This window comes from Chelon labrosus (assembly GCF_963514085.1).
Source record: "Chelon labrosus genome assembly, chromosome: 23".
Taxonomy (NCBI): Eukaryota; Metazoa; Chordata; class Actinopteri; order Mugiliformes; family Mugilidae; genus Chelon; species Chelon labrosus.
The window spans coordinates 6,710,223-6,737,177 of record NC_140356.1 but is presented as its reverse complement, the minus strand read 5'-3'; the positions used below and the strand labels follow the sequence as shown (position 1 = coordinate 6,737,177).

The window sequence follows — 26,955 nt, the reverse complement described above, 5'->3', positions numbered from 1 at the left end:
TTGTTATTTAAGAAATTAAAATGTACTGGAAGTAGCAACATTTTTAGTACAGAATGTAGTTTTATGTTTTTTTTCTCAGTTTCAAAGATTAGATAAGGGTTCACAAATCCATCCTAGCAGAGCATGTATTCATAAACATATCTTCAAATATCTTGAATGGCTTATAATGTAATGTGGTGGAGGAAAGTCACACAGCATCACTAAAGTAGTGCCAAGCAAAGAACAGACAGATTTAAATCTTCAATCTTATTTTCTGTGAAGCAACATTGTCCAGACATACATTAAAAGCAGTGACAGTTTAACAAATTACAACAAGTCCCTAAATGATTCCTTCTTCTTCCGTAACCACTTGTCCTGTGAAGGGTCACGGGGGGCTGGAGCCTATCCCAGCTGTCACTGGGATAGGCTCAGAGAGACAGACAACCATTCACACTCACAACTACGGCCAATTCAGAATCACCAATGAACCTATAGCGAGCATATCTTTGGATGGTGGGAGGAAGCCGGAGTACCCGGAGAGAACCCACGCAGACACAGGGAGAACATGCAAACTCCAAACAGAAAGGCCCAGTCGGCCTGGATTCAAACCTTCTTGCTGTGAGGCATCAGCGCTAACCACCATGCCGCTTTGCCGCCCCTAAATGATTCCACTCCTTTTAATTTCTCATATAAGAGAAACATAAAACATACAAAAATGTGTGCTGCTGTTCATGAGAGGACATTGTTTTTTGTTAATCCAGCTCAACATCACAGAAAGCAGGATTTGTGTTGCCAAATGTCTTCTCTCTGTCCTTTTCCAGGTCGAGCTTTCCTCTTCGGCTCATGATCTGAACAGGGGACAACATAAAGCCAAAGTCAGGAGCTGTTGCAAGTGTGTTATATTTGATTTTTGATCACTGCTGCGGTACTTACTCTGTCTTTGAAAAACTTGAATAAGTAATAAAGAGTTGTGTCTTCTTTAGTTAACATAAGCTTTGGTTCCGCTTTCGGCTTGCAGCCTCCTTCAAAGTACATTAGAAACACAAATAAGAGAGCATCAAAAGACTTGACTCTGATTAGAAAACAGCAGGTCAGCATGATGTGAATCTTACAACAAAAGAAAAAAATGTGTTTACCAGTAAACATGCTGACTATCAGTCCCACACTGATAACTATTATGGTTCCAATTGGGCTGAAGTAAAGGTAGGACAGCGAGTACCAGTCTGCCAGCACATGCCTGCTGATAGAAGAGAAGGATACATTTTAAAGGATAATTCAGGACAGGTATTTGGCAAGCTGGGCTCCATTTCCTCATTGTTTTTGGCCTGGATGTCTAATGTGGATAAAAATGTTTGGAATCGATCCAGTGTTGAGAGAGAGTAATCCAACTGTCAAACTTTTGCCACTAAGCAAACTAGTTTGATAACATTATGGATAGGATTCCTATGACAATGAATGTGTGTCTAGAATATAACTGAAGTTTTGCACTCTTTGTGAGAGAAATCTCACTCTTTCTGCACCACCAAGCCAAAACGCAGTAAGTACACATTTTGTTAAAACCGAGTAAAGGTCAGGATGTTACTTTTAGAAACCAGATAAGAAAACAGATACTACAGTGATACATTCCAGATAGCTCTTTTTTGTGTTAAAAATCAAGCTGAGTGATTGGGCTAGCACACAAAGATTGAAGCTAACTTGCAAGTGATACTGTCCAAAGGAAAAAAAAAAAGCGTGAAAAGACCCCTCTAAAAGCTAACAAGTTAAAAGCTAACTAAAGAGGGTTGTTAGGGGTTTGGTTGGTATGACATGTTTTTTAGTATTTTCCTAAATGCTCACAGCACCTTAATATATCTTAGTTTATTTCTTCTGCATCAGCGTACCTGTTGTCAATGTGTACTTGGGCTGTACTGGTGGAGCCCGGTCGCGTTGGGAAGACGGTGGAGGACAAGTTAAAGCACTCTGTCGCGGTGAAGTTACAACCCTCGGTGGTGAGAGACAGAGGCCGACTCAGCTCAGGAGATGGAGGGTATATCTGAGCCCCGATGCCCACCCACAGAGACACAACCAGCCCTGACAGGAGACCTGACAAAGCTCCCTACAAGACATCAGGGAAAAGATAAAATGTACTTTCTAGAGGAAAGTAATATTACCATGGGTTACAGGAAATCTACAGTTAAACAACTGACTTACTTTGGAGTTGGCAGATGGACAGAGGATGCCCAATGTGAACAGGCCAAGTAAAGGACCTCCAATGACTCCAAATATAGAGATGGCTGCCTGTTTGTAGAGACACAAATACGTCATAAACCTTTGACAATACATATTTTTCTCCTTGTTTCACCAGTTTAGCACACGGGCTTCCCACCAAAAGACTTTGGAAGTCAGGTGAGGTAGTAAGATCTGCATATGGAGGAGGCTGGGGTGGATGAATGGGTCAAACACAGGACCCTAATCGGGCAGACTAGGGTTGGTGTCTTTTTTTTTTTTTTTTACTTTTTTCCTAAGTTTTTTACTCTTAAAGTTTCAATTTAATGGTTATATTTTACTATATTGGTTCCACTGGAGTTATTTTGTACATTGTCATGTATCTATCTGGAATTGAAGGGCCACAGTGCCATGTGTTTCCTGGAGGGACTGACACTGTGCAGTTTTGTTAGATTTAAGAAAATAAAAAAGTAATGATATGCATTTAAATAGGCTCTTCAAAAACGACAACTTCAACAACTACAGTGACCAGATCCACTCTACCTGCAAGATCCCTCCCATGAGTGATGCCAGTCCCGCCATCCCGATGCACAAAACCCCGTATAGGAAACCTGCCAACAACATTTGTAAAGAATCAATCCTCACTGCTACCAAACAGACAACTCAGTCGGCTGAAGTACTTTACGTGTCTCGCATACTCATTCCTTTCGAGATCCAGGACAGGTGTTTCTCAGACAGGTTGGTGTGAGGTTTGATGAGGTCCTCCACTGTCACTGCAGCCAGTGCATTGATGCTGGAAGACACTGTGCTGAAATGACAGCAAACCAACAACACATTCAGTCATCAAACTACCCTGTATACATAGAACAACCACAGCAACTGATTTAAAAAAACAAACAAACAAAAAAAAAAAAAGATCAGTCTCTGTGTGTGGGCTGGAATAATAACTTTAATATTAACCTTAGTGATCCGCTATATGCTGCTGCAACAAACAGTCCAGGAAGGCCTGGATAGTCTCCCAAGATTTCCATCACCAAATATGGCATCAGCTACAGAGGAACAGTGACAATGGATTAACAGATCTTTTTTTCCATGAACAGCTATGCTTGTTCTTACGGTATAAGTCATGCTGTACATGTCTTGGTAGTACCTGATCTGGGGCAGAGACCAGTCCAGTGGTCCACGGGTCACAGCTCTTATAGACTGAGTAGAGGCACATTCCTGCAAACACTGAGCTCAGCAAGATGGACCACAGGCCCAACAGGTTGATGTACAAGGAACTGGAAAAGGAAAGAAAGAAAGACAGAGACAAAAAAAAAATGGAAAGGAGTTGTTGTTATTTAGCTTTTCCCACATCCCATCTGTCCTGGCAAATAGATCCAGTAGCAAAACAGGGCTCACAGTCTGGCTTGAGTGATGCTCTTGCAGGCGATGTATCTCTGAACCTGAGCCTGGTTGATCCCATAGATACTGATCCAAACAAATGTCCCTCCGATGGTTATAGTCCAAAATGTGTGCCTCCTCAGAGGGTTGGTGTCAAAGCTGATAAAAGAGAAAAAAGCCTGAATTTCTTGGCAAGGTAAAAGTATCTTTTATTTTGATGACAGGAATTATTTTACTTTAGGAAACTTTGGGGTTAAACTTTTTACAGACAAGAGCTGAATGTTGCAGAACCATAAGTCCAGAAAACTGCTTCTTAGAGCTGAATAGTATTACTTTATATTATTATAGTATCAACCCACAATAAGCCTGTTGCAGAAAGGACAGTTTGTGATTGCTGTCGTTACAAAATGTCCTGTATCTGTACTTCTTGTGTTCTAGCCTGCTTTATAACAGCTGATTTGTTCAACTTCAAACCAATTGTGTTGTTTCACTTGTTGCATTCAGCTGAATATTTTCACAGATACTCACTCCAAAAAGTTGAGTCTCCCTCCGTCCTGGGAATCTGAAATGATCCTCAGGACTCCACCTTGTAAGACCACAGACCTGATTATGACAGACAGGAAGCCTGCGAGCATGACACCAAGCTGATGGGGGAAATTTAGATGAATTTAGGTTTCTCATCCAACTTACTCTGCTGTGATAATAACACCGTGTTAGATGGTTCATTCCAAACCAAAGATGTTGTTGTTTTTTCTCAATTACATGTGTCTAAAGTTTAGTTAATTTGCCATTGATTTGTACAAGTACCATGCTGAGGAGGCCTACACTTGCTGTAAATGTAACACCTTTGTACAGTGTCGTCACTGGAATTTCTTCACCCCTACCTGAAACACGTCCGTCCAAACCACTGCCTTTAGACCTCCCTGCAACAATGTAGACCGCAAACATTTTGAGCAAAGCTTGCCTTTGAAAATGATTCAAGTATTACATTTTCATTTTGTCCAGAGCTTATTTTGTCACGTACCACTGTGCAGTAAAAGGTACAGACCACGCCTGTTGAAATGACTGCACCCCACAGATCCATTCCAGTCACTGCAGAGAGAGAGAGGTTTCAAACAGCGGTCACTCAACTGAACAAAGCTGAGTAGGTTTGAGTGCCATCATGCAGGAATGTGTCATGAGTGTGGCCGCTGTGGACTGAGACCAACATACCTTGGTTTAAAGCAAGAGCTGGAGCATAAATGACGATGCCAGTGTAGAGGATCTAGGATGACACAAAAAAAAAAAAGAATTAATACAAAAACAAAACCAGCCTTGTGGTAGATTTATGGTTATGACCGCTGAAGTCAAAGCCATGTAATTATGTGTTGACTGACTCCTTACTCACAGTCTGAGCAATGAAGAGCACTGTTCCCAGCAGACGGGTCGCTCTGCTGAAACGCAACTCCAGATACTTGAATGGATAAAGACAGACGATATGAGACGAGGAATCGGACAGATACATTCTTGCCAAATTGTTTTTTGTGGCATGAAGTTGGCATGTTCTATTGTCATTAATTAAACAACTAATTTTACTCCCTCTCACTTTGGTTCGATGAGTTTCTTAGGGAGCAGTTCTTGATCCTCAAACTACACATCTGACATCTGTTACTATCATTCACCGCTGTCCACGTTTACTCCTGCACCACTTTTAAATAATCAAGCACTGCTGCCACAAGAGAATCCAACCCACTTATCACTCCATCACTGACCTGAAAACCAAACCACACTCACCTCATAGGTGCTGGTGATGGCCAGCTTGTAGAAGACTGGGAGAAAGATCTCAGATGTGACCAGCATTGTCACTCCATAGGAGAGTCCATAAAATCCAATGTTGGCTCCGTAGCGGTAAACCTATATAGTAAACTTGTGAATGCCTGAGGTAATGTTTTCAAGATTGCGGATACGATATCTAAAAAACTTTTGAGACTTTCTGCTGTTACTTCACCTCTGCTGGGTTGGACAGCACTGTGATGGCTGACATGAAGCTGGCGGACAGGGACAAGGAGACGGGCAGGGCCGTCAGCCTGCGGCCCCCCATTAAAAAGTCTCCGGAGCTTCTCTGGCTCCTGTCCGCCCAGGCGTAGTAGACCCCGACGGCGGCGGACACCATCAGCATGACAGCAAACACCACATAGTCAGCTGCCACGAAGGAGCCAGCTACCACAGAGCCGCCTGACATTTTAGAAGAAGTTGGACCAAAGCACGTTATTCAAAGTGTCCCATGTGTCTTCTACTCAGAAACAGACAGTCCTCTGTGGTTAAAAGGGAGTCCTGGCACATCAACCTCTCACTCAACGCTGAGCTGAAAGAAGTAGGAGCTGAAGCCTTTTATGTGTGTGTGCGTGTGTGTGTGTGTGTGTGTGAGAGAGAGAGAGAGAATTCCAGGAAGGTGCTGTATGTGAGGTTTACCGGTCAAGAAATATTTGTGATATCAGCTCCTAGCCTTTAACCGCAGTTTAAATATTTTTATGAAGCTTTTGTTTGTATTTGAAGAATTTCGATTTTTCACACATTCACATTAGTATGTCTATGATGATAAGGCTTTGTTATAGCTCATAGCTTAAACCTTAGTGAATTCAAAACTTTGTCATGGATTCAAGTAAACCTCTGCTGCTTGTCGTCATTGTTACAGATAATGAAGTTATTACAACTCAAGTTCGGGAACAAGACCATGCCCCATTTCATTCTATTTCCCCCGCTTACCGACAAAGGTGTGTCTTAAAATCTACCTCTCTGTTTGTCCCAGCTCTCAACCCAAACCCTCCCCATCCCTCCCTTATCTGTACTCCCTTTTCCACCCTTCATTACAGGAACCAGGTGGATAAGTAGCCAAAAATCCCCAAGACGTGCCCCCAAATCTATCTCACCTGGGTTCCTCTACCAGCATCCATCTACGCATTTCACCCCTCTCATCCCTTCTCTTCGGCCCCTGTCTACCAGTAAACTTCATTGCATTTGTTAGTGCAATTTTACAAATTATGTGTGTGTAGCAGCAGTCTATTATGTTGGTTATGAGGTAAATGGAAGTTTTATTTCTTGGGATCTAAAAGGGTTTTAATGAACACAAACAAAATCAAATGGAAACTTCTACATTTTTATCAAACGTTTATTTCATTATGTATAAAATACACAGAGATATTGACAGCACTTTGCAGTTTTGTAGCTTATTGGCTCAGGCTCCAGGCAGAGAGGTAGAGGTTGGAGCAGGTAGAGCAATAGGAGGAAAGCTTGACTTGGGTGTCAACGTTTATATTGAGGTTGCCAGAATATGCAAATACGGAGAAGTGCATGACGCTGGCTGTGGAAGGAGATGCAGAGACTGTAGATGGAACTGGACAAGCTGGTGGTAGAGCAGGTGGAGCAGCAGGTGAAGGCTGCCGTTGGGTGGTACAAGTCATATGAAGAGGATGGAGGAGGCTGTCGGTGGAGTTTCAGCTTCCACTTTCATCCAGAACCTTCATATGGAGGTGGAGGTTGCAGGTAGTTGGAGGAGGACTGAGGTGGACATTTTGCCAGAATCTGCAGGTGGAGGAAGTGCAGGATGCTGGCAGAGGCTGGAGATGGAGCTGGAGATGTTTCAGTTGTTGTTGGAAAGTATCAGCAGATGGAGTGGCTGAGTAGAGGTTGTTGGAGGAGGCTGAAGGTGGAGGATGGAACACGTTGGCTTGCAGAGGTTGATTGTGCGATGAGACGAGGTTGTGGCTGAGATTCACTATTTACAGTATTTACAATAGTTACAGGTGCTGCTCTGTTCACTTTGACTTTCTGAGTCTTTTTTTCAGTGGAAGAGCAGGCTTTAGTTCTTCTGAAGTGTCAACTTCATACATGGGAGGACACTCTCCAAATCCGTATGACACTTCAGTGTTCACAAGTCCATCCTGATTGGCTGATGTTGTGATCTTGGGCCAATCCAATCCTTCACCAAGCTTTTGCTTGATGAGACGTCCCAGATTTAAAATGATTGGACCATTCTTGGACCTGCGAGAAACAAATGTTACTGAAAAACTGACTGATACATTTTAAATTATTTTTGCAATGTGATACAAACATACTTCAGCATATCATCTACCAATTCATAGTAGATTTACTGGCACTCTTATACTGACCTGTTGTGTATTGTCACGGGGCCGTCAGACTGGTCACTGGTCGTGCAGAGCCTCTGGGGACTGGGAGACACGTTAGAGACCACAGGCAGGTCAGCAGGAGAGATGGGATGCCGACGCTTCCGGACCAAAGTCACCTTCTCTGGGGGTTCAACAGGAGAACTGGAAGGACGGGAACTGGAGCTCCTCTTCCTCTTCTGGGGAAGGTTGGCCAGTGGACGAGTAGGCTTTGGTTCTTCTGAAATGTCAACTTCATACATGGGAGGACACTCTCCAAATCCGTATGACACTTCAGCGTGCACAAGTCCGTCCTCATTGGCTGATGTTGTGATCGTGGGCCGATCCAGTCTTTCCCAAAGCTTCTGCTTGATAAGACGTCCCAGATTTAAAGTGTATGGACGCAGTCGACCGTTCTTGAACCTGCGAGAAACAAATGTTACTCAAAAACTGACTGATACATTTTAAATTGATTTGACGATGTGACACAAACATACTTCAGCATATCATCTACCACTTCATGGTAGATTTGCTGGTACTCTTCCACTGAGCGGTTGTGTATTGTCACAGGGCTGTCAGGCTGGTCATTGGTGGGGCAGAGCTTCTGGGGACTGGGAGGCACGTTAGAGACCACAGGCAGGTCAGCAGGAGAGATGGGATGCCGACGCTTCCGGACGAAAGTCACCTTCTCTGGGGGTTCAACAGAAGAACTGGAAGGACGGGAACTGGAGCTCCTCTTCCTCTTCTGGGGAAGGTTGGTGTTGGAAGCAGACGGCTGGGACCTCGAGGTTAAGTCTGACCCCTGGAGAAGGTCATCAACATATGAAAGGATGTCAGACTCATGCAAGTTTTCTTTTTAATTTACGGTGAAAACATTGAGATACTTTGCAAGTTACATGAATGGAATGGATATCTAACCTGGTCATTCTTGCCACGTGAGCGTGGTCTGCAAGCTTCACGCTGCACTGCACCATCGGCCTGTTGTGTAGAGACTCTGATGTAAGAATGGTCTCTCAGGTGGATGGGCACATCACGCTGCTGCAAACAACCAAGATACAGTTAGGCTCTAAACATTCAGGAAAATAATCTAATCACAGGAAATAATGAAGAATTTATTTCACTGTTTACTAGTAAAAAATATACTTGAAACTCAACATGAATTTTATATTTCTGAAGGTTTATTTTAGTATAGTACGCCTCTGCATAAAAATGTTAAACATGTTAAGCTACTAGGAGTAGCTAGCTCCTGAGTTGCTGGGCCGCTCTTGTACCTCACCTTTACTTCAGGGCCTTCAGAGTCAGGAAATAAAGATGGCCCCACATAAAGGCCCTTATCTTGTCAGTTAGTACTGTTCACAGCATCAGCAAACAAATGTTTAATTACTCAAAATCTGAATTTGAAAATATAACATCACATATCTACTGATACTGGTAATGTCTTAGCTTTTCCATATATATAACTTAGATCCAGTCTAGTACTGACAGAGTTCATTACTATAATAAACTAATGATCTGCTGCTAACTTGTAGTCAATGCACACATCCATAGGTCTAATTAGCTGTTTGTTTTCATACAGTTTACTTACTTCCACATAATAATATTATCTGTACCATGAAACATCACATAAAATCCTGTTGACAATACATCAGTGACCTCTGAGGATCAAAATATACAGAAAACACAGGTGAAATTGTTCAAATCTCACGTTTCTCATGATGGAAGTCTTTGTTCTTCGCTTTCGTCGGTCTAGTTTAACTCTTGTCGGGATGTGAGAAGTCTTCAGAAGACGTGTTACTGGTTAGAAATCTGGGAGCAAACTGGTGAAAGTGTTCCTAGCTGGAGTTTTAAGGTGTTTGATGTTCTAGAATGACATGACATGACAGAGGGACTCCATGATGGAATCCTCTGAATCAGTGACATCACGGATTCCAAAATCTGACCACACCCGCAGATCATGATGGCATTTGACTTTGGTTCAAATAATTATCATTGAATTTAATGTCCATGAATGCACATCTTTTACTGCATTTGACTGTAGATAGGTTTTATCAACATGTCATGTAAAAATGTCAGTGATAGATGATCTTATCTTACCTTGATTTATATACTCTTCATGATCAGTTTTGTTTTCCTTTCCATTTTTGTTCATGTTGTAAATCATTGTCGGCACACGGATTCATAGCACCAGTTGAACTTTCTAAAATTCACAAGCCTCAGAATATACAGTAAAAGCAACTAATTTAATTCCCTATAAACATGTAAACTGAACTTCTGGCATCTAAAATTAGTGTGTATGTTTCTTTTTAGTGCCCACAAACCATGTCAAGTTAGTGCAGGACTGTTATAATGGATTGCATTAATTTTCACTAGTGTACCTTGTGTACTGAGTATTATTAAAAACTCTAAAAGAATAAACTTAAAGTGTACCAACATATGACATATGATACTGATGTAGGTAGACTGGCCCTTTACATTGACCAGGTGGGTTCTGTGAGGATAGGCGGCGCTGTATGAAAATACAACATCCATTGGTAATGATGATCTCATCTATGCAATGTCACAACAAGTATTAGGTACAGTATACTGGATTGGCTGTCAGTGTCTGTCTTGCACTAAATGTCACCTATACAGCTGTAAAAATGACAACAGAAGTTGTATTAAATGGACTCCAAATGGTAATTTAGAGTTTGTTATTTTCTTGAAAACATTTTTCAGACACTGATGTCTCATCCTGTACTCAGGTGCGTAAATGTCTGCAGAGCTTCCAGCTGAACCACAGCTCACCAGAGTGAACAATGACTGATCTCTTTACCTTTTCTCAGGATTTGCGGTGGTTCACCTTTGGTGAGGTATTTATTAATCATTTTAATACTGACCTGGGAACAACAGAAATCTGCAGTTAACTAATATGACTTACATATAATTCAAATTCAAAGATTGCATAATAAAATAATTTTTCTTTGCATTTATTAACACATGGGTGGAGTCAAGTGTCATGTGCTCTTTACGGTATACATCTCATTGGGATGATTTTTTATTACATTTTTTCCATTGTCTTTATCAGTTTTATAATAAATTATCAAAATCAAATACATTGATATGATGTATATGACTAAAAATACTTTCAATGAACAGAAACACATTTTGTCTGAGCTTTCATTCTAGCTCTCTTTTAGATTGTCTTTTTGGATCTTTTCTTCAGTGGACGAGTAGACTTCGGTTCTTCTGGTTTTTCTCCATATGACTCTTCAACACGCACAAGTTCGTCCTCATTGGCTGATGTTGTGATCGTGGGCCAATTCAGTCTTTCCCGAAGCCTCTGCTTGATGTCACGTCCCAGATTTAAAGTGTATGGACGAAGCCGACCGTTCTTGAACCTGTGAGACACAAAAGTAACTGAAAAACTGAGGAATAAATTCTAAATTGATTTGACAATGTGACACAAACATACCTCATCATATCATCTACTACTTCATGGTAGATTTGCTGGTACTCTTCCACTGAGTGGTTGTGTATTGTCACAGGGCCGTCAGGCTGGTCATTGGTGGGGCAGAGCTTCTGGGGACTGGGAGGCACGTTAGAGACCACAGGCAGGTCAGCAGGAGAGATGGGATGCAGACGCTTCCGGACCAAAGTCGCCTTCTCTGGGGGTTCAACAGAAGAACTGGAAGGACGGGAACTGGAGCTCCTCTTCCTCTTCTGGGGAAGGTTGGTGGTAGAAGCAGACAGCTGGGACCTCGAGGTTAAATTTGACCCCTGGAGAAGGTCATCAACATGTGAAAGGATGTCAGACTCGTGCAAGTTTTTTTTTAATTTACGGTGAAAACATTGAGATACTTTGCAAGAACAAATGACATGAACGGTGTTCTTAAACAGTGGATGAGTGAACAGTTTTCATGTTTGTAATCCAGATGTCTAACCTGGTCGTTCTTGCCACGTGAGCGTGGTCTGCGAGCTTTACGCTTCACTGCACCATCTGCCTGTTGTGTAGAGACTCTGGTGTAAGTATGGTCTCTCAGATGGATGTGCCCATCACGCTGCTGCAAACAACCAAGATACAGTTAGGCTCTATACATTCAGTAAAATAATCTAATGACAGGAAATAATGAAGAATTCATTTCACCGTTTAGCTGAAATTAAACAACTCCCCACAACAAAGAGAAAAAAGTTTTTATGAGACCATACAAATATATTTTTGAATATATAGGTCCAGCACTAACAGATTTCATCATTACAGTAAATTAAGAAGCTGCTGCTAACTTGAACATATAATGTGGACATGAACTATGTTGAACACAGAAGTCTTAAACAGTGGATGAGTGAACAGCTTGATTTCAGGATTTTAATCCAGATGTCTAACCTGGTCGCCACGTGAGCGTGGTCTGCGAGCTTTACGCTGCACTGCACCATTGGCCTCTTGTCCAGAGACTCTAGCGTAAGTATGGTCTCCCAGATGGATGTGCCCATCACGCTGCTGCAAACAACCAAGATACAGTTAGGCTCTAAACATTCAGTAAAATAATCTAATCACAGGAAATAATGAAGAATACATTTCACCGTTTAGTAGGAATTAAACAACTGTTCTCAACAAAATGAAAAAAGACTATACTGATATATTTTTGAATATATAGGTCCAGCACTAACAGATTTCATCATGACAGTAAATTAAGAAGCTGCTGCTAACTTGAACATATAATGTGGACATAAACTATGTTGAACACAGAAATCTTAAACAGTGAATGAGATAACAGTTTGATTTCATTATTTTAATCCAGATGTCTAACCTGGTCGCCACGTGAGCGTGGTCTGCGAGCTTTACGCTGCACTGAACCATTGGCCTGTTGTGTAGAGACTCTGGTGTAAGTATGGTCTCTCAGATGGATGGGCCCATCACGGATCTACAAACAACCAAGATACAGTTAGGCTCTAAACATTCAGTAAAATAATATAATGACAGGAAATAATGAAGAATTCATTTCACCGTTTAGCTGAAATTAAACAACTCCCCACAACAAAGAGAAAAAAGTTTTTATGAGACCATACAAATATATTTTTGAATATATAGGTCCAGCACTAACAGATTTCATCATTACAGTAAATTAAGAAGCTGCTGCTAACGCGAACATATAATGTGAACATAAACTATGTTGAACACAGAAGTCTTAAACAGTGGATGAGTGAACAGTTTGATTTCATGTTTTTAATCCAGATGTCTAACCTGGTCGCCACGTGAGCGTGGTCTGCGAGCTTTACGTTGCACTGCACCATTGGCCTGTTGTGCAGGGACTCTGGCATAAGTATGGTCTCCCAGATGGATGTGCCCATCATGCTGCAAACAACCAAGATACAGTAAGGCTCTAAACATTCAGTAAAATAATCTAATAACAGGAAATAATGAAGAATACATTTCACCATTTAGTGGGAATTAAACAACTTTTCCCAACAAAATGAAAAAAGACCATACTGATATATTTTTGAATATATAGGTCCAGCACTAACAGATTTCATCATTACAGTAAATTAAGAAGCTGCTGCTAACTTGAACATATAATGTGGACATAAACTATGTTGAACACAGAAATCTTAAACAGTGAATGAGTGAACAGTTTGATTTCATGATTTTAATCCAGATGTCTAACCTGGTCGCCACGTGAGCGTGGTCTGCGAGCTTTACGCTGCACTGAACCATTGGCCTGTTGTGTAGAGACTCTGGTGTAAGTATGGTCTCTCAGATGGATGGGCCCATCACGGATCTACAAACAACCAAGATACAGTTAGGCTCTAAACATTCAGTAAAATAATCTAATGACAGGAAATAATGAAGAATTCATTTCACCGTTTAGTGGGAATTAAACAACTCCCCACAACAAAGAGAAAAAAGTTTTTATGAGACCATACAAATATATTTTTGAATATATAGGTCCAGCACTAACAGATTTCATCATTACAGTAAATTAAGAAGCTGCTGCTAACTTGAACATACAATGTGGACATGAACTATGTTGAACACAGAAGTCTTAAACAGTGGATGAGTGAACAGCTTGATTTCAGGATTTTAATCCAGATGTCTAACCTGGTCGCCACGTGAGCGTGGTCTGCGAGCTTTACGCTGCACTGCACCATTGGCCTCTTGTCCAGAGACTCTAGCGTAAGTATGGTCTCCCAGATGGATGTGCCCATCACGCTGCTGCAAACAACCAAGATACAGTTAGGCTCTAAACATTCAGTAAAATAATCTAATCACAGGAAATAATGAAGAATACATTTCACCGTTTAGTGGGAATTAAACAACTGTTCTCAACAAAATGAAAAAAGACTATACTGATATATTTTTGAATATATAGGTCCAGCACTGACAGATTTCATCATTACAGTAAATTAAGAAGCTGCTGCTAACTTGAACATATAATGTGGACATAAACTATGTTGAACACAGAAATCTTAAACAGTGAATGAGATAACAGTTTGATTTCATTATTTTAATCCAGATGTCTAACCTGGTCGCCACGTGAGCGTGGTCTGCGAGCTTTACGCTGCACTGAACCATTGGCCTCTTGTCCAGAGACTCTAGCGTAAGTATGGTCTCCCAGATGGATGTGCCCATCACGCTGCTGCAAACAACCAAGATACAGTTAGGCTCTAAACATTCAGTAAAATAATCTAATAACAGGAAATAATGAAGAATACATTTCACCGTTTAGTGGGAATTAAACAACTTTTCCCAACAAAATGAAAAAAGACCATACTGATATATTTTTGAAAATATAGGTCCAGCACTAACAGATTTCATCATTACAGTAAATTAAGAAGCTGCTGCTAACTTGAACATACAATGTGAACATAAACTCTGTTGAACACAGAAATCTTAAACAGTGGATGAGTGAACAGTTTGATTTCAGGATTTTAATCCAGATGTCTAACCTGGTCGCCACGTGAGCGTGGTCTGCGAGCTTCACGTTGCACTGCACCATTGGCCTCTTGTCCAGAGACTCTAGCGTAAGTATGGTCTCCCAGATGGATGTGCCCATCACGCTGCTGCAAACAACCAAGATAGAGTTAGGCTCTAAACATTCAGTAAAATAATCTAATCACAGGAAATAATGAAGAATACATTTCACCGTTTAGTGGGAATTAAACAACTTTTCCCAACAAAATGAAAAAAGACTATACTGATATATTTTTGAATATATAGGTCCAGCACTAACAGATTTCATCATTACAGTAAATTAAGAAGCTGCTGCTAACTTGAACATATGACGTGAACATAAACTATGTTGAACACAGAAGTCTTAAACAGTGGATGAGTGAACAGCTTGATTTCATGTTTTTAATCCAGATGTCTAACCTGGTCGCTACGTGAGCGTGGTCTGCGAGCTTCATGTTGCACTGCACCATTGGCCTGTTGTGCAGGGACTCTGGCATAAGTATGGTCTCCCAGATGGGTGTGCCCATCATGCTGCAAACAACCAAGATACAGTTAGGCTCTAAACATTCAGTAAAATAATCTAATGACAGGAAATAATGAAGAATTAATTTCACAGTTTAGCTGGAATTAAACAACTTTTCCCAACAAAATGAAAAAAGACTATACTGATATATTTTTGAATATATAGGTCCAGTACTAACAGAGTTCATCATTACAGTAAATTAAGAAGCTGTTGCTAACTTGAACATATAATGTGGACATAAACTATGTTGAACACAGAAATCTTAAATAGTGGATGAGTGAACAGCTTGATTTTATGTTTTAAATCCAGATATCTAACCTGGTCGCCACGTGAGCGCGGTCTGCGAGCTTCATTCTGCACTGCACCATCGGCCTGTGGTCCAGGGTCTCTGGCGTAAGGGTCTCTCAGGTGGAGAGGCAACTTCTGCAAACAACCAAGATACAGTTAGGCTCTAAACATTTAATAAAATAATCTAATGACAGAAAATAATGAAGAATACATTTCACCGTTTAGTGGGAATTAAAAAACTTCTCCCAACAAAATGAAAAAAGACTATACTGATATATTTTTGAATATATAGGTCCAGTACTAACAGAGTTCATCATTACAGTAAATTAATGAGATGCTGCTACCTTGTGTTTTTCTCACAGACGTCCAGGTCTAACCAGCAGTTTACCTACTTCCACTTGAAATTATTATCTGTATCATGAAACCTCATATGGAAGTCAGTGAAATACACAGTGTTCAGATCTCACTTTTTACACGAACGAAGTCTTCGTTGCTTCTTTCTGTAGTTTAGCTCTTGTTAGGACATTAGAAGAATTCAGTAGACTTCCTTGCTAAAGGTTTAAGATGCTTAATGTTCAAGAGTGACAAATTTTACTTACTGGAGCATGTGAAAAACATCTTAGAGTCAATTTAATTTGTTATTTATTAGTTAATTAATTGCCTTTATTAGCCTTCAGATTTGTTAACAATCTCTTATGGTGGACAGACGATAACAGACCAAACTAAGTGATGATTTGTTCAGATTCAGATGCTGGGACTGAGGGAAATTAAATTGCAGACTCCACAGCAAAGTCAGCATAAAAGTTCAGAGGAATAGGCAAGGAGAGTTTTGAAAGGGAATGTCAGAAATTGCGGGGGAAAGGAGAGGAAAGGACGGCACTATCTAGACACACATACGAGTCATTTGTAGTAACCTATCCATGGTTAGGTGCGCTTTTTTAGTTTGGGCTTTGAAGACCGCCCCAACGATCTGAAATGCAGTTGTTGTTATGTCGATGTTATCCAGTGGAGGGCACGATAAGTACCACACACACACTTATTTTATCTAAGCTCTTGGGTGTGCCTGGTTTAAAATGCGGATATGCAGTAGGCTACATAATAATACTGGACAAATGTCTTGCTGCACGGTTGGTCCCACTTGAACTCCAGTTTTTCGGTAAGTGAATTCATAGTGTTCATTATACTTTAGGTGTTTGCAATCCACACGGTAGGTAAGTAACGCCAGAGATCCTGGCTGATGGCATACCTGTGTTACTGATATATACCGTGGCTTTGAGCATAACGACTGTTGGTCGGAATTTCGATCCAACCACCCAGGTTAATACTTGCATATTTTTTGCTCCTTGAATGTAGCCTATTAGCCTACTATAAAAAACGTATCAAACCCCACAGTATACTGTAAGCAAGTATACATATGGCATTTTATTTATTTATTTTATCACTAGAAATACACTACCAGTTTAAAGTGTGGGACACCTTCTCATTCAATGCAGTGTTGCCAGATCTCGCGAGACAAATAAGCAACCAGGCCTGTAAAAACTAGCCTAAAACAAGCGAATTTTTCTGCGGAGCCCTCCTAGGTTCCGGGGAGAGAAAAATAAATAAACTGCGTGCACGGTTTTACAGTCCGTGGAGACGTATATTAAACTGTGGGTACAGATTGTCAATTTACATCCATGTGGACAGATTGTTAAACTGTGCGCAGTTTTTTTTCTCACCCCTGAGCTTCAGCACAATGACCACAAGAGGGAGTTAAAACACCTTTTAACATTATTTAACATTAGAAAACAGATACAGGCTGATGTACCAAGTACATTATATACACAGTAAACTTCTGATTATTAAAATTTGCACACAGAAATAAATATAATCCTGAATTAACAAATTTTATTAATTATTGCATGGACTGCAGAAGATACCATTTTTAAATAACTACAACCCAGAAACAGGAGAAATTACAGATAATCTCAGTGTGCAGCGATACAGTGGCTCCTGCTCTGACAAACAAATGAGTGAGTTAGAAAAGACTTAAATAAACTAAACTGGTGGGAAAACCATTCCAGTCAAAACCATTTGAACAGGTGAGGATGAGGCTTGGTCTAAAACTTTTTTTTTAAGACTCATGACACTTTAGCCTCATATATATGAAGAATGACACCACCCTTATCTTTCAAGTTGCTTCAAGTAGCCCACTTTGCCCCAGGCATTTGTTCTCCTACAGTCCACCATCAGTCGCGCGTACTTTTATTTAAACGTCACTCACTGACTTTTTCCTAACCAGAAAAAAAATAAATAAACAGATTGCCCTGCTCTGCCTCTGATTGGCTAGTACTCGTTGCCATCTGGGTCAGAACCAATTAGAAGCAGGATTGGCGAGTGGAAACAAAAGTCTCATCACTTCCACTGGTTTCCACTGGTCTAATGTCCATTCCTTGTGGTTCTTCCCCAAGCTCTTGGCTCTTTTGCAGCCATTCGACCATGAAGTCCTCCTCAGAATGATGTGCCATTTAAACTCAGTGAAGCATTTATGTGGGCTCTAATCTAGGGTGCTATTAATTTCTGAGGCTGGTAACTCTAGTGAACTTGCCATCTTGCCATGAACGTATGCTGTCTGCATGTTCAGTCTGACCCTCCTAGAAACACAGGAGCTAATGAATGCTGCCAATGACCAGTGCTGTTCAAGGGGCCCCTTTAGGCCAAATGTCTTTTTTCTAGTTGTCTTTTTTGTCCTTAAAGTTGTAAATAAAACAATTTATTTGGTTTAAAGGAATTCGTCCTAATACATTATCTTCAAACACACTTTACCCTCGCCCCAGTCAAAAAAAATATCTCACTGCAAGCTAGGTTCAAAACTTGAGAGCCAGCCCTGTACATGTCAGAACTAGATGAAGAAATAAATCTTCCAGCGATGTCTTCTCTGATCATATTTATACCAACAGAAGACAGCTAATGCCGCCATGAATGCAAGAGTTTACTAATTTATTCTGATTAACAAAAAAAATGCCATATGTGTACCTGCTTACTGTACAGTACCGTTTTGATATGTTAACCCATCCACCTGAGAGACGATATTTACACCACAGTCTCTACACAACAGGCCATGGTGCAGTGGAACAGGAAATTCGCAGACCTAATAGCCTAATAGCCATAATTTTTCATTCCATCATCCTTTCATGACCGAGCACGTGTCGGCCGCTAGCACAAGCAGCACTGTAGGTAATTTCGAGCACGTGCAAAACAAAAATCCAGAAAATTTGTTTCCTTGTACTGTACCTAAGTTGAGTTGTCATTGTAAAGGGAAAAGACTAACCTGTTTACGGGGCATGTTGATAGTCTGGCTCTGATAATCTTGATTCCAACTCGACCGAGACTTCCTTAAGAAGGTAGATTTCCGGAAGTAGTTTTCCACCACTGTCGTACAAACTGCGCAGGCGCAGAATCATTGCTAACATCCCGGATGTTAAATTTGTGCTGTAAATATCAACATTGTGTTTAACGTCGTCTGCGAATAAAGACTAACTGGCCATGTAAAATATTTCTAAATATGCTAACATTGTGGAATCCTTTTTTACACGCACAAAGAAACAGCCATAAAATCCTCATACATCAATATCAGTAATTTAACCCTTTACATGCCAGTCTAATGATTTAAAATATTTCATTATCTTGTACGAAAAACACGAAAGGTTTCCATAAAATAAACACTACTGGGACGAGGCTTTGGTGGCAACTGGACTCTTGGATATATCTAAGAACTTTGTGGTGGATTCAAGTCAACTTTAGTGACTCATTGTTACTTTCTGAGACAAATAGACGATTATTTTAACTTAAGTTTTGGAACAAGATCATTGTCATTCTGTTTCCTCTGTTTCCTCACCTTTCATTACAGGAACCAGGTAGATAAGTAGCCAAAAATTCCTGAGAGGTGCCCCCACCCCAGATCTATCTCACCTGGGCTCCTCTACCAGCATCCATCTATGCATTCCACCCTCAATCAACAGTTGTAGTTTTGTAGCTTGTTGGCTGAGGCTCTAGGCAGATGGGTGGAGTAGCTTTGGGTGGAGGTTGGAGCTAGTAGAGCAATAGGAGGAAGGCTTGAGTTGGGTGTCAAAGTTTATATCAAGTGGATAGTGGCAGCAGCAGGTAGAGGTTTAACCTTCCACTTCCATCCAGAACCTGCATGTGGAGGCAGAGGTCGCAGGCTGCTGGAGGAAAAGGGGGAAAGGGGATGGAGAGGCTACTGATGGAAATGGAAAAGCTGATGATAGAGCAGGTGGAGCAGCAGGTGAAGGCTGCAGTTGGGTGGTACAGGTCATATGAAGAGGATGGAGGAGGCTGTAGGTAGAGTTTCAGCTTCAACTTTCATCCAGAACCTTCATATGGAGGTGGAGGTTGCAGGTGGTTGGAGGAAGACTGAGGTGGAAATTTTGCCAGAATCTGCAGGTGGAGGAAGTGCAGGATGCTGGCAGAGGCTGGAGATGGAGCTGGAGATGTTTCAGTTGTTGTTGGAAAGTATCAGCAGATGGAGTGGCTGAGTAGAGGTTGTTGGAGGAGACTGGAGGTGGAGGATGGAACACGTTGGCTTGCAGAGGTTGATTGTGCGATGAGACGAGGTTGTGGCTGAGATTCACTATTTACAGTATTTACAATAGTTACAGGTGCTGCTCTGTTCACTTTGACTTTCTGGGTCTTTTCTTCAGTGGAAGAGCAGGCTTTGGTTCTTCTGATTCTGAAGTGTCATCTTCATACATGAGAGGACACTCTCCAAATCCATATGACACTTCAGTGTTCACAAATCCATCCTCATTGGCTGACGTTGTGATCTTGGGCCGATCCAGTCTTTCCGAAAGCTTCTGCTTGATAAGATGTCCCAGATTTAAAATATTTGGACGCAGCCGACCGTTCTTGGACCTGCGAGAAACAAATGTTACTGAAAAACTGACTGATACATTTTAAATTGATTTGACAATGTGACACAAACATACTTCAGCATATCATCTACCACTTCATGGTAGATTTGCTGGAGCTCTTATACTGAGCGGTTGTGTATTGTCACAGGGCTGTCAGGCTGGTCACTGGTGGTGCAGAGCTGTTCAGGACTGGGAGGCACGTTAGAGACCACAGGCAGGTCAGCAGGAGAGATGGGATGCCGATGCTTCCGGACCAAAGTCACCTTCTCTGGGGGTTCAACAGAAGAACTGGAAGGACGGGAACTGGAGCTCCTCTTCCTCTTCAGGGGAAGGTTGGTGGTAGAAGCAGACAGCTGGGACCTCGAGGTTAAATTTGACTCCTGGAAAAGGTCATCAACATGTGAAAGGATGTAAGTTTTTTATTTTTTTTAATTTACAGTGAAGACATTGAGATACTTTGCAAGAACAAATTACATGAATGGAATGAATATCTAACCTGGTCGTTCTTGCCACGTGAGCATGGTTTGCAAGCTTCACATTGCACTGCACCATCGGCCTGTTGTGTAGAGACTCTGGTGTAAGTTTGGTCTCTCAGGTGGATGGGCACATCACGCTGCTGCAAACAACCAAGATATGGTTAGGCTCTAAACATTCAGTAAAATAATCTAATTACAGGAAATAATGAAGAATTTATTTCACTGTTTACTAGTAAAAAATATGCTTGAAACTCAACATGAATTTCATATTTCTGGAGGTTTATTTTGAAATGAAACATTCTTTGTTGTTTCATTTTATTTTATTATATTACTTTTCTTAAATTAAGCTACTAGGAGTATCTAGCTCCTGAGTTTCTGGGTCTCTCCTGTACCTCACCTTTACTTCAGGGCCTTCAGAGTCAGGAAATAAAGATGGGCCCACATAAAAGCTCTTATCTTGTCAGTTAGTACCGTTCACAGCATCCCCAAACAAATATTTAATTACTCAAAATCTGAATTTGAAAATATAACATCACATATCTGACCACACCCACAGGACATGGTGGCACTTGACTTTGGTCCATCATTTATTACTGAATAAAATGACCAATAATGTCTCATTAATATAAGTATACCTTAATACTTGTAGTCATGTGATCACTCAGCAGAAGGATCAGTAATACCTGTCCAACACTCACTAGTTCATGTGCACTGTGACAAAGTGGACTAATAAATGTGTGTCTGTTATGTTGAAGAGTTGAATTGTTTAATTTGTTGACCCCTGTAGTGGAGGATGGTAAGGTCCTAAGGCACCCTACTGAGAGACAGGTAGGGATATATTCAGTGGTCTTTGAGAGGCCAGGGAGAGAAGGGAGTGAGCACAGCAGCTACCAGGGCTTTTGCAATTATTTGGGAGTTCTTATTAGTTGATTGAGCCTCAGTTACTTATGTTCATACTTAGTTTAGTTTATTTATTTATTTTTGTTGTGGTTTTTGCACATTTCCTGGAAGCACTGTAAATAAAATGCCCACTAACGGGACCTTCGACCAAGCATTCTGAGTCTGACTCCTACTTCCTTAAAGACCCCTAGGTGACACTATCTTACATGCACATTATAATCATGTGTCAGAGGCTTTTGACTTCATTAAATATTATATTATCTCTTCACTTTTTTTATCAGCTACAGTAAATACACGTGGACTATTTTGCAAGATGTGAGTTTCATGCTCCACTTAGTGTGTGCTGGTTATTAGCAGGTCAGTTGGGTGGCAAAGAGGACATTAAAATAAAACACTCTTTCCTGAGTGAAAGAGTGAAAGCTTTAATCTCATAAAAGTACAAAAGACTGTGTCTGCAGTCAAGGGAGGAAAGACTGTAGTCAAACAGATGTCACTTAATATTGTGAACTTGTATCGTACTGTATGTGGTTAACAAAGGTAAAGTCTCTGTACTGTTGTAATGTTATAACTTGTACACCTGTATACCACTGCTGGGAGACATTATAGGAGTCAAATTTAGCTACAGGATAAAACTGTGAATGATCTTTTGTGTTGCACAGATTCCATGTTGAACCAGTAAAAACATTTTGACATGGAAGTGTCCACAAGATGAGTTTATCACCATGACTGACTTGTCATGCAAGTAACAAATATTCCTCCAGTTGATTAATTTGTCAGCTGTTTTTGCAAATTGTTGACAAATCTATTGTTTATTATCTGACTGGTCAATTAATCCTTTGGTTAATTCATTCATTCATTCATTCATTCATCTTCTATACCCGTTTAGTCCTGTTAAGGGTCACGGGGGTCTGCTGGAGACTATCCCAGCTGTCATCGGGCGAGAGGCAGGGGTACACCCTGGACAGGTCGCCAGTCCATCGCAGGGCTTGGTTAATTCAATTAATTCCATAACTTCTACCACTGTTTGGAATGGAGTGACCTCCATAAGTGCTCAGTTTTTGCAAAAGACATTTGCAAATATCATGTCAACACTCTGTGATTTAAATATTTCTATTCCAAATTTTGTAATTAGAGTAGAGTGTGTTTTTAAGTCTTGCAAAATACATGAGGTAGAATCAAATGTCACAAGACATTTTATTGTTATTGCAGTGAAACACAGTTGTAACTAATACATTTTTTTTTTAAGCCTTCATTTCACTGAGCACAGATGCATCTATTATTGAATTAAGAATCCTAGTTTTAAATAGCTAGTGAAATAAGCCTACTTCAGGAAACAGCTGTAAAATTTGGAATAGTTTAATTCTGTCTTACTAACATCAACAAGTCATCTTTAATAGTGGTATTTAATTTTGCACAGCATGTGTTAAAACTGTTTCTCTGGCTGCTCACTCGTCACATTGTCACATTTTGAATTGTACATATCAGTCATGTTTATTCACTGTACAGTTACATCTTGTTCTCACAGTTATCATATGCAGTAGTTGCAAAGTTGTATATGTCAATAACAATGTTCATTCATTGTATAATTACATTTTGTACTTTTTCTGTACAGTTGTATATTTTCCTCTTATAAATTCCACTTGTGTGTCATTTTTTATTACATAATCTATTGTGTATTGTAATAGAAGTAGTTTGAATAGTAAAAACTCTGTGTAGTTGGAGTGGGGGTACAAGTAGTTATTGTCTGTGTCATGTCAGCGCATATGTAGCACAGTGGGACTAGGAGAAACAGTTTTCATTGACATATTGTGAAAGTAACAATAAACACAACCTGAATCTTGAATCTGTGTGTTATATGTGTCACATATGGAGATCTATGTCTGCCAGTCTGATGGATAAAAGATAATGTATGAATAGGGTTACCAACTCCCTGAAAAATAAATAAGGGACACCTCATTGGCAGGCCCGGCCGACCCGATTACCTTCACCCTTCCCAGTGAGGTGATTTTTTTTTTTTTAGCCCTTTTTTGTGTATGTGAAACGATTGTTTAACTATTTCACTGGAACCTGAATTGAATCAGATGCATATTTTTTAGTGATATGAACACATGGAAAACAAATTATTATTCAGCAATTTATTTTTAATACAAAATAACAAAATTAACAGAATAAAATAAATGACTTTCTTAAATAGAAACCTGTCCTGCTTAACTTAAAACTGTATACATTAATATAAAACTATAGAAAGCAGAACATTCCTCTTGTAGTAGTGCAACAAGAAAACTGCAAACAGAGTGTGTGAGGAAAAGTTGTTGCTTTGTTGTCTTCCGGTATCATCTTCGCAAGCAACATTACCTCGACCAATGAGATGAGCAGAATCCCCGCTTCCAGCTCATTGGAACCAGGTGGATAAGGAGCCAAAAATTCCCGAGACGTGCCCCCACCCCAAATCTATCTCACCTGGGTTCCTCTACCAGCATCCATCTATGCATTCCACCCCTCTCATCCCTTCCCTTCATCCCCTGTATACCAGTAAACTTCATTGCATTTGTTAGTGCAATTTTACAAATTATGTGTATAGCAGCAATCTAATATGTTGGTTATGACGTAAAAGGAAGTTTTATTTCTTGGGATCTAAAAGGGTCTTAATGAACACAAACAAAATCAAATGGAAACTTTTATTTTTTTATTTATTTTATCAGACTTTTATTTCAATATGTATAAAATACACAGAGATATTGACAGCACTTTGCAGTTTTGTAGCTTATTGGCTCAGGCTCCAAGCAGAGAGGTGGAGGTTGGAGCAGGTAGAGCAATAGGAGAAAGGCTTGACTTGGGTGTCAAAGTTTATATCGAAGTTGCCAGAATATGCAAATACAGAGAAGTGCATGATGCTGGCTGTGGAAAGAGATGCAGAGGCTGTAGATGGAACTGGACAAGCTGGTGGTAGAGCAGGTGGAGCAGCAGGTGAAGGCTGCAATTGGGTGGTACAGGTTGGATGAAGTGGATGGAGGAGGCTGTAGGTGGAGTTTCAGCTTCAACTTTCATCCAGAACCTTCATATGGAGGTGGAGGTCGCAGGTAGTTGGAGGAGGACTGAGGTGGACATTTTGCCAGAATCTGCAGGTGGAAGAAGTGCAGGATGCTGGCAGAGGCTGGAGATGGAGCTGGAGATGTTTCAGTTGTTGTTGGAAAGTATCAGCAAATGGAGTGGCTGAGTAGAGGTTGTTGGAGGAGGCTGAAGGTGGAGGATGGAACACATTTGCTTGCAGAGGTTGATTGTGCGATGAGACGAGGTTGTGGCTGAGATTCACTATTTACAGTATTTACAATAGTTACAGGTGCTGCTCTGTTCACTTTGACTTTCTGAGTCTTTTCTTCAGTGGACGAGCAGGCTTTAGTTCTTCTGAAGTGTCAACTTCATACATGGGAGGACACTCTCCAAAACCGTATGACACTTCAGTGTTCACAAGTCCATCCTGATTGGCTGATGTTGTGATCTTGGGCCAATCCAATCCTTCACCAAGCTTTTGCTTGATGAGACGTCCCAGATTTAAAATACATGGACCATTCTTGGACCTGTGAGAAACAAAAGTTACTGAAGAACTAAGCGATACATTTTAAATTGTTTTGGCAATGTGACACAAACATACTTCAGCATATCATCTACCACTTCATGGTAGATTTGCTGGTACTCTTATACTGACCAGTTGTGTATTGTCACAGGGCCGTCAGGCTGGTCACTGGTCGTGCAGAGCCTCTGGGGACTGGGAGGCACGTTAGAGACCACAGGCAGGTCAGCAGGAGAGATGGGATGCCGATGCTTCCGGACCAAAGTCACCTTCTCTGGGGGTTCAACAGGAGAACTGGAAGGACGGGAACTGGAGCTTCTCTTCCTCTTCTGGGGAAGGTTGGCCAGTGGACGAGTAGGCTTTGGTTCTTCTGAAATGTCAACTTCATACATGGGTGGACACTCTCCAAATCCGTATGACACTTCAGCATGCACAAGTCCGTCCTCATTGGCTGACGTTGTGATCGTGGGCCGATCCAGTCTTTCCCAAAGCTTCTGCTTGATAAGACGTCCCAGATTTAAAGTGTATGGACGCAGCCGACCGTTCTTGAACCTGCGAGAAACAGAAGTTACTGAAAAACTGAGGGATAAATTCTAAATTGATTTGACAATGTGACACAAACATACTTCAGCATATCATCTACCACTTCATGGTAGATTTGCTGGTACTCTTCCACTGAGCGGTTGTGTATTGTCACAGGGCTGTCAGGCTGGTCATTGGTGGGGCAGAGCTTCTGGGGACTGGGAGGCACGTTAGAGACCACAGGCAGGTCAGCAGGAGAGATGGGATGCCGACGCTTCCGGACGAAAGTCACCTTCTCTGGGGGTTCAACAGAAGAACTGGAAGGACGGGAACTGGAGCTCCTCTTCCTCTTCTGGGGAAGGTTGGTGTTGGAAGCAGACGGCTGGGACCTTGAGGTTAAATCTGACCCCTGGAGAAGGTCATCAACATATGAAAGGATGTCAGACTCATGCAAGTTTTCTTTTTAATTTACAGTGAAAACATTGAGATACTTTGCAAGAACGAATTACATGAATGGAATGAATATCTAACCTGGTCATTCTTGCCACGTGAGCGTGGTCTGCAAGCTTCACGCTGCACTGCACCATCGGCCTGTTGTGTAGAGACTCTGATGTAAGTATGGTCTCTCAGGTGGATGGGCACATCACACTGCTGCAAACAACCAAGATACAGTTAGGCTCTAAACATTCAGGAAAATAATCTAATTACAGGAAATAATGAAGAATTTATTTCACTGTTTACTAGTAAAAAATATACTTGAAACTCAACATGAATTTCATATTTCTGAAGGTTTATTTTATTATTGTACGTTTCTGCATAAACATGTTAAACATGTTAAGCTACTAGGAGTAGCTAGCTCCTGAGTTTCTGGGTCTCTCCCGTACCTCACCTTCACTTCAGGACCTTCAGAGTCAGGAAATAAAGATGGCCCCACATAAAGGCCCTTATCTTGTCAGTTAGTACTGTTCACAGCATCCCCAAACAAATGTTAAATTACTCAAAATCTGAATCACATCACATATCTACTGATACTGGTAATGTCTTAGCTTTTCAGAATACATAAATTAGATCCAGTCTAGTACTGACAGAGTTCATTACAACAGTAAACTAATGATCTGCTGCTAACTTGTA

The 26,955-nt window shown here is 40.8% G+C and overlaps 1 protein-coding gene and 1 long non-coding RNA gene across 2 annotated transcripts; one reads left to right on the top strand and one right to left on the bottom strand.

The window, feature by feature from the left end:
* Window positions 1-235: 235 nt before the first annotated feature.
* slc5a8 (solute carrier family 5 member 8) lies at window positions 236-6,070 on the bottom strand. Its single transcript, XM_084573892.1, has 17 exons — window positions 5,555-6,070; window positions 5,341-5,460; window positions 4,955-5,020; window positions 4,780-4,831; window positions 4,592-4,659; window positions 4,452-4,490; window positions 4,096-4,211; window positions 3,586-3,726; window positions 3,335-3,464; window positions 3,145-3,233; window positions 2,883-2,992; window positions 2,728-2,795; window positions 2,170-2,256; window positions 1,860-2,074; window positions 1,116-1,219; window positions 913-1,001; window positions 236-827 (listed from the first exon to the last, which is right to left on the bottom strand). The coding sequence occupies exons 1-17, from the start codon at window positions 5,786-5,788 to the stop codon at window positions 732-734; spliced, it is 1,824 nt and encodes a 607-aa protein (XP_084430018.1). The 5' UTR covers window positions 5,789-6,070; the 3' UTR covers window positions 236-731.
* A 9,347-nt stretch (window positions 6,071-15,417) lies between these two features.
* On the top strand, window positions 15,418-21,885 carry LOC311508463. Its single transcript, XR_014699762.1, has 2 exons — window positions 15,418-16,601; window positions 20,504-21,885. It is a non-coding gene; the product is annotated as an uncharacterized lncRNA (long non-coding RNA).
* Window positions 21,886-26,955: the final 5,070 nt, after the last annotated feature.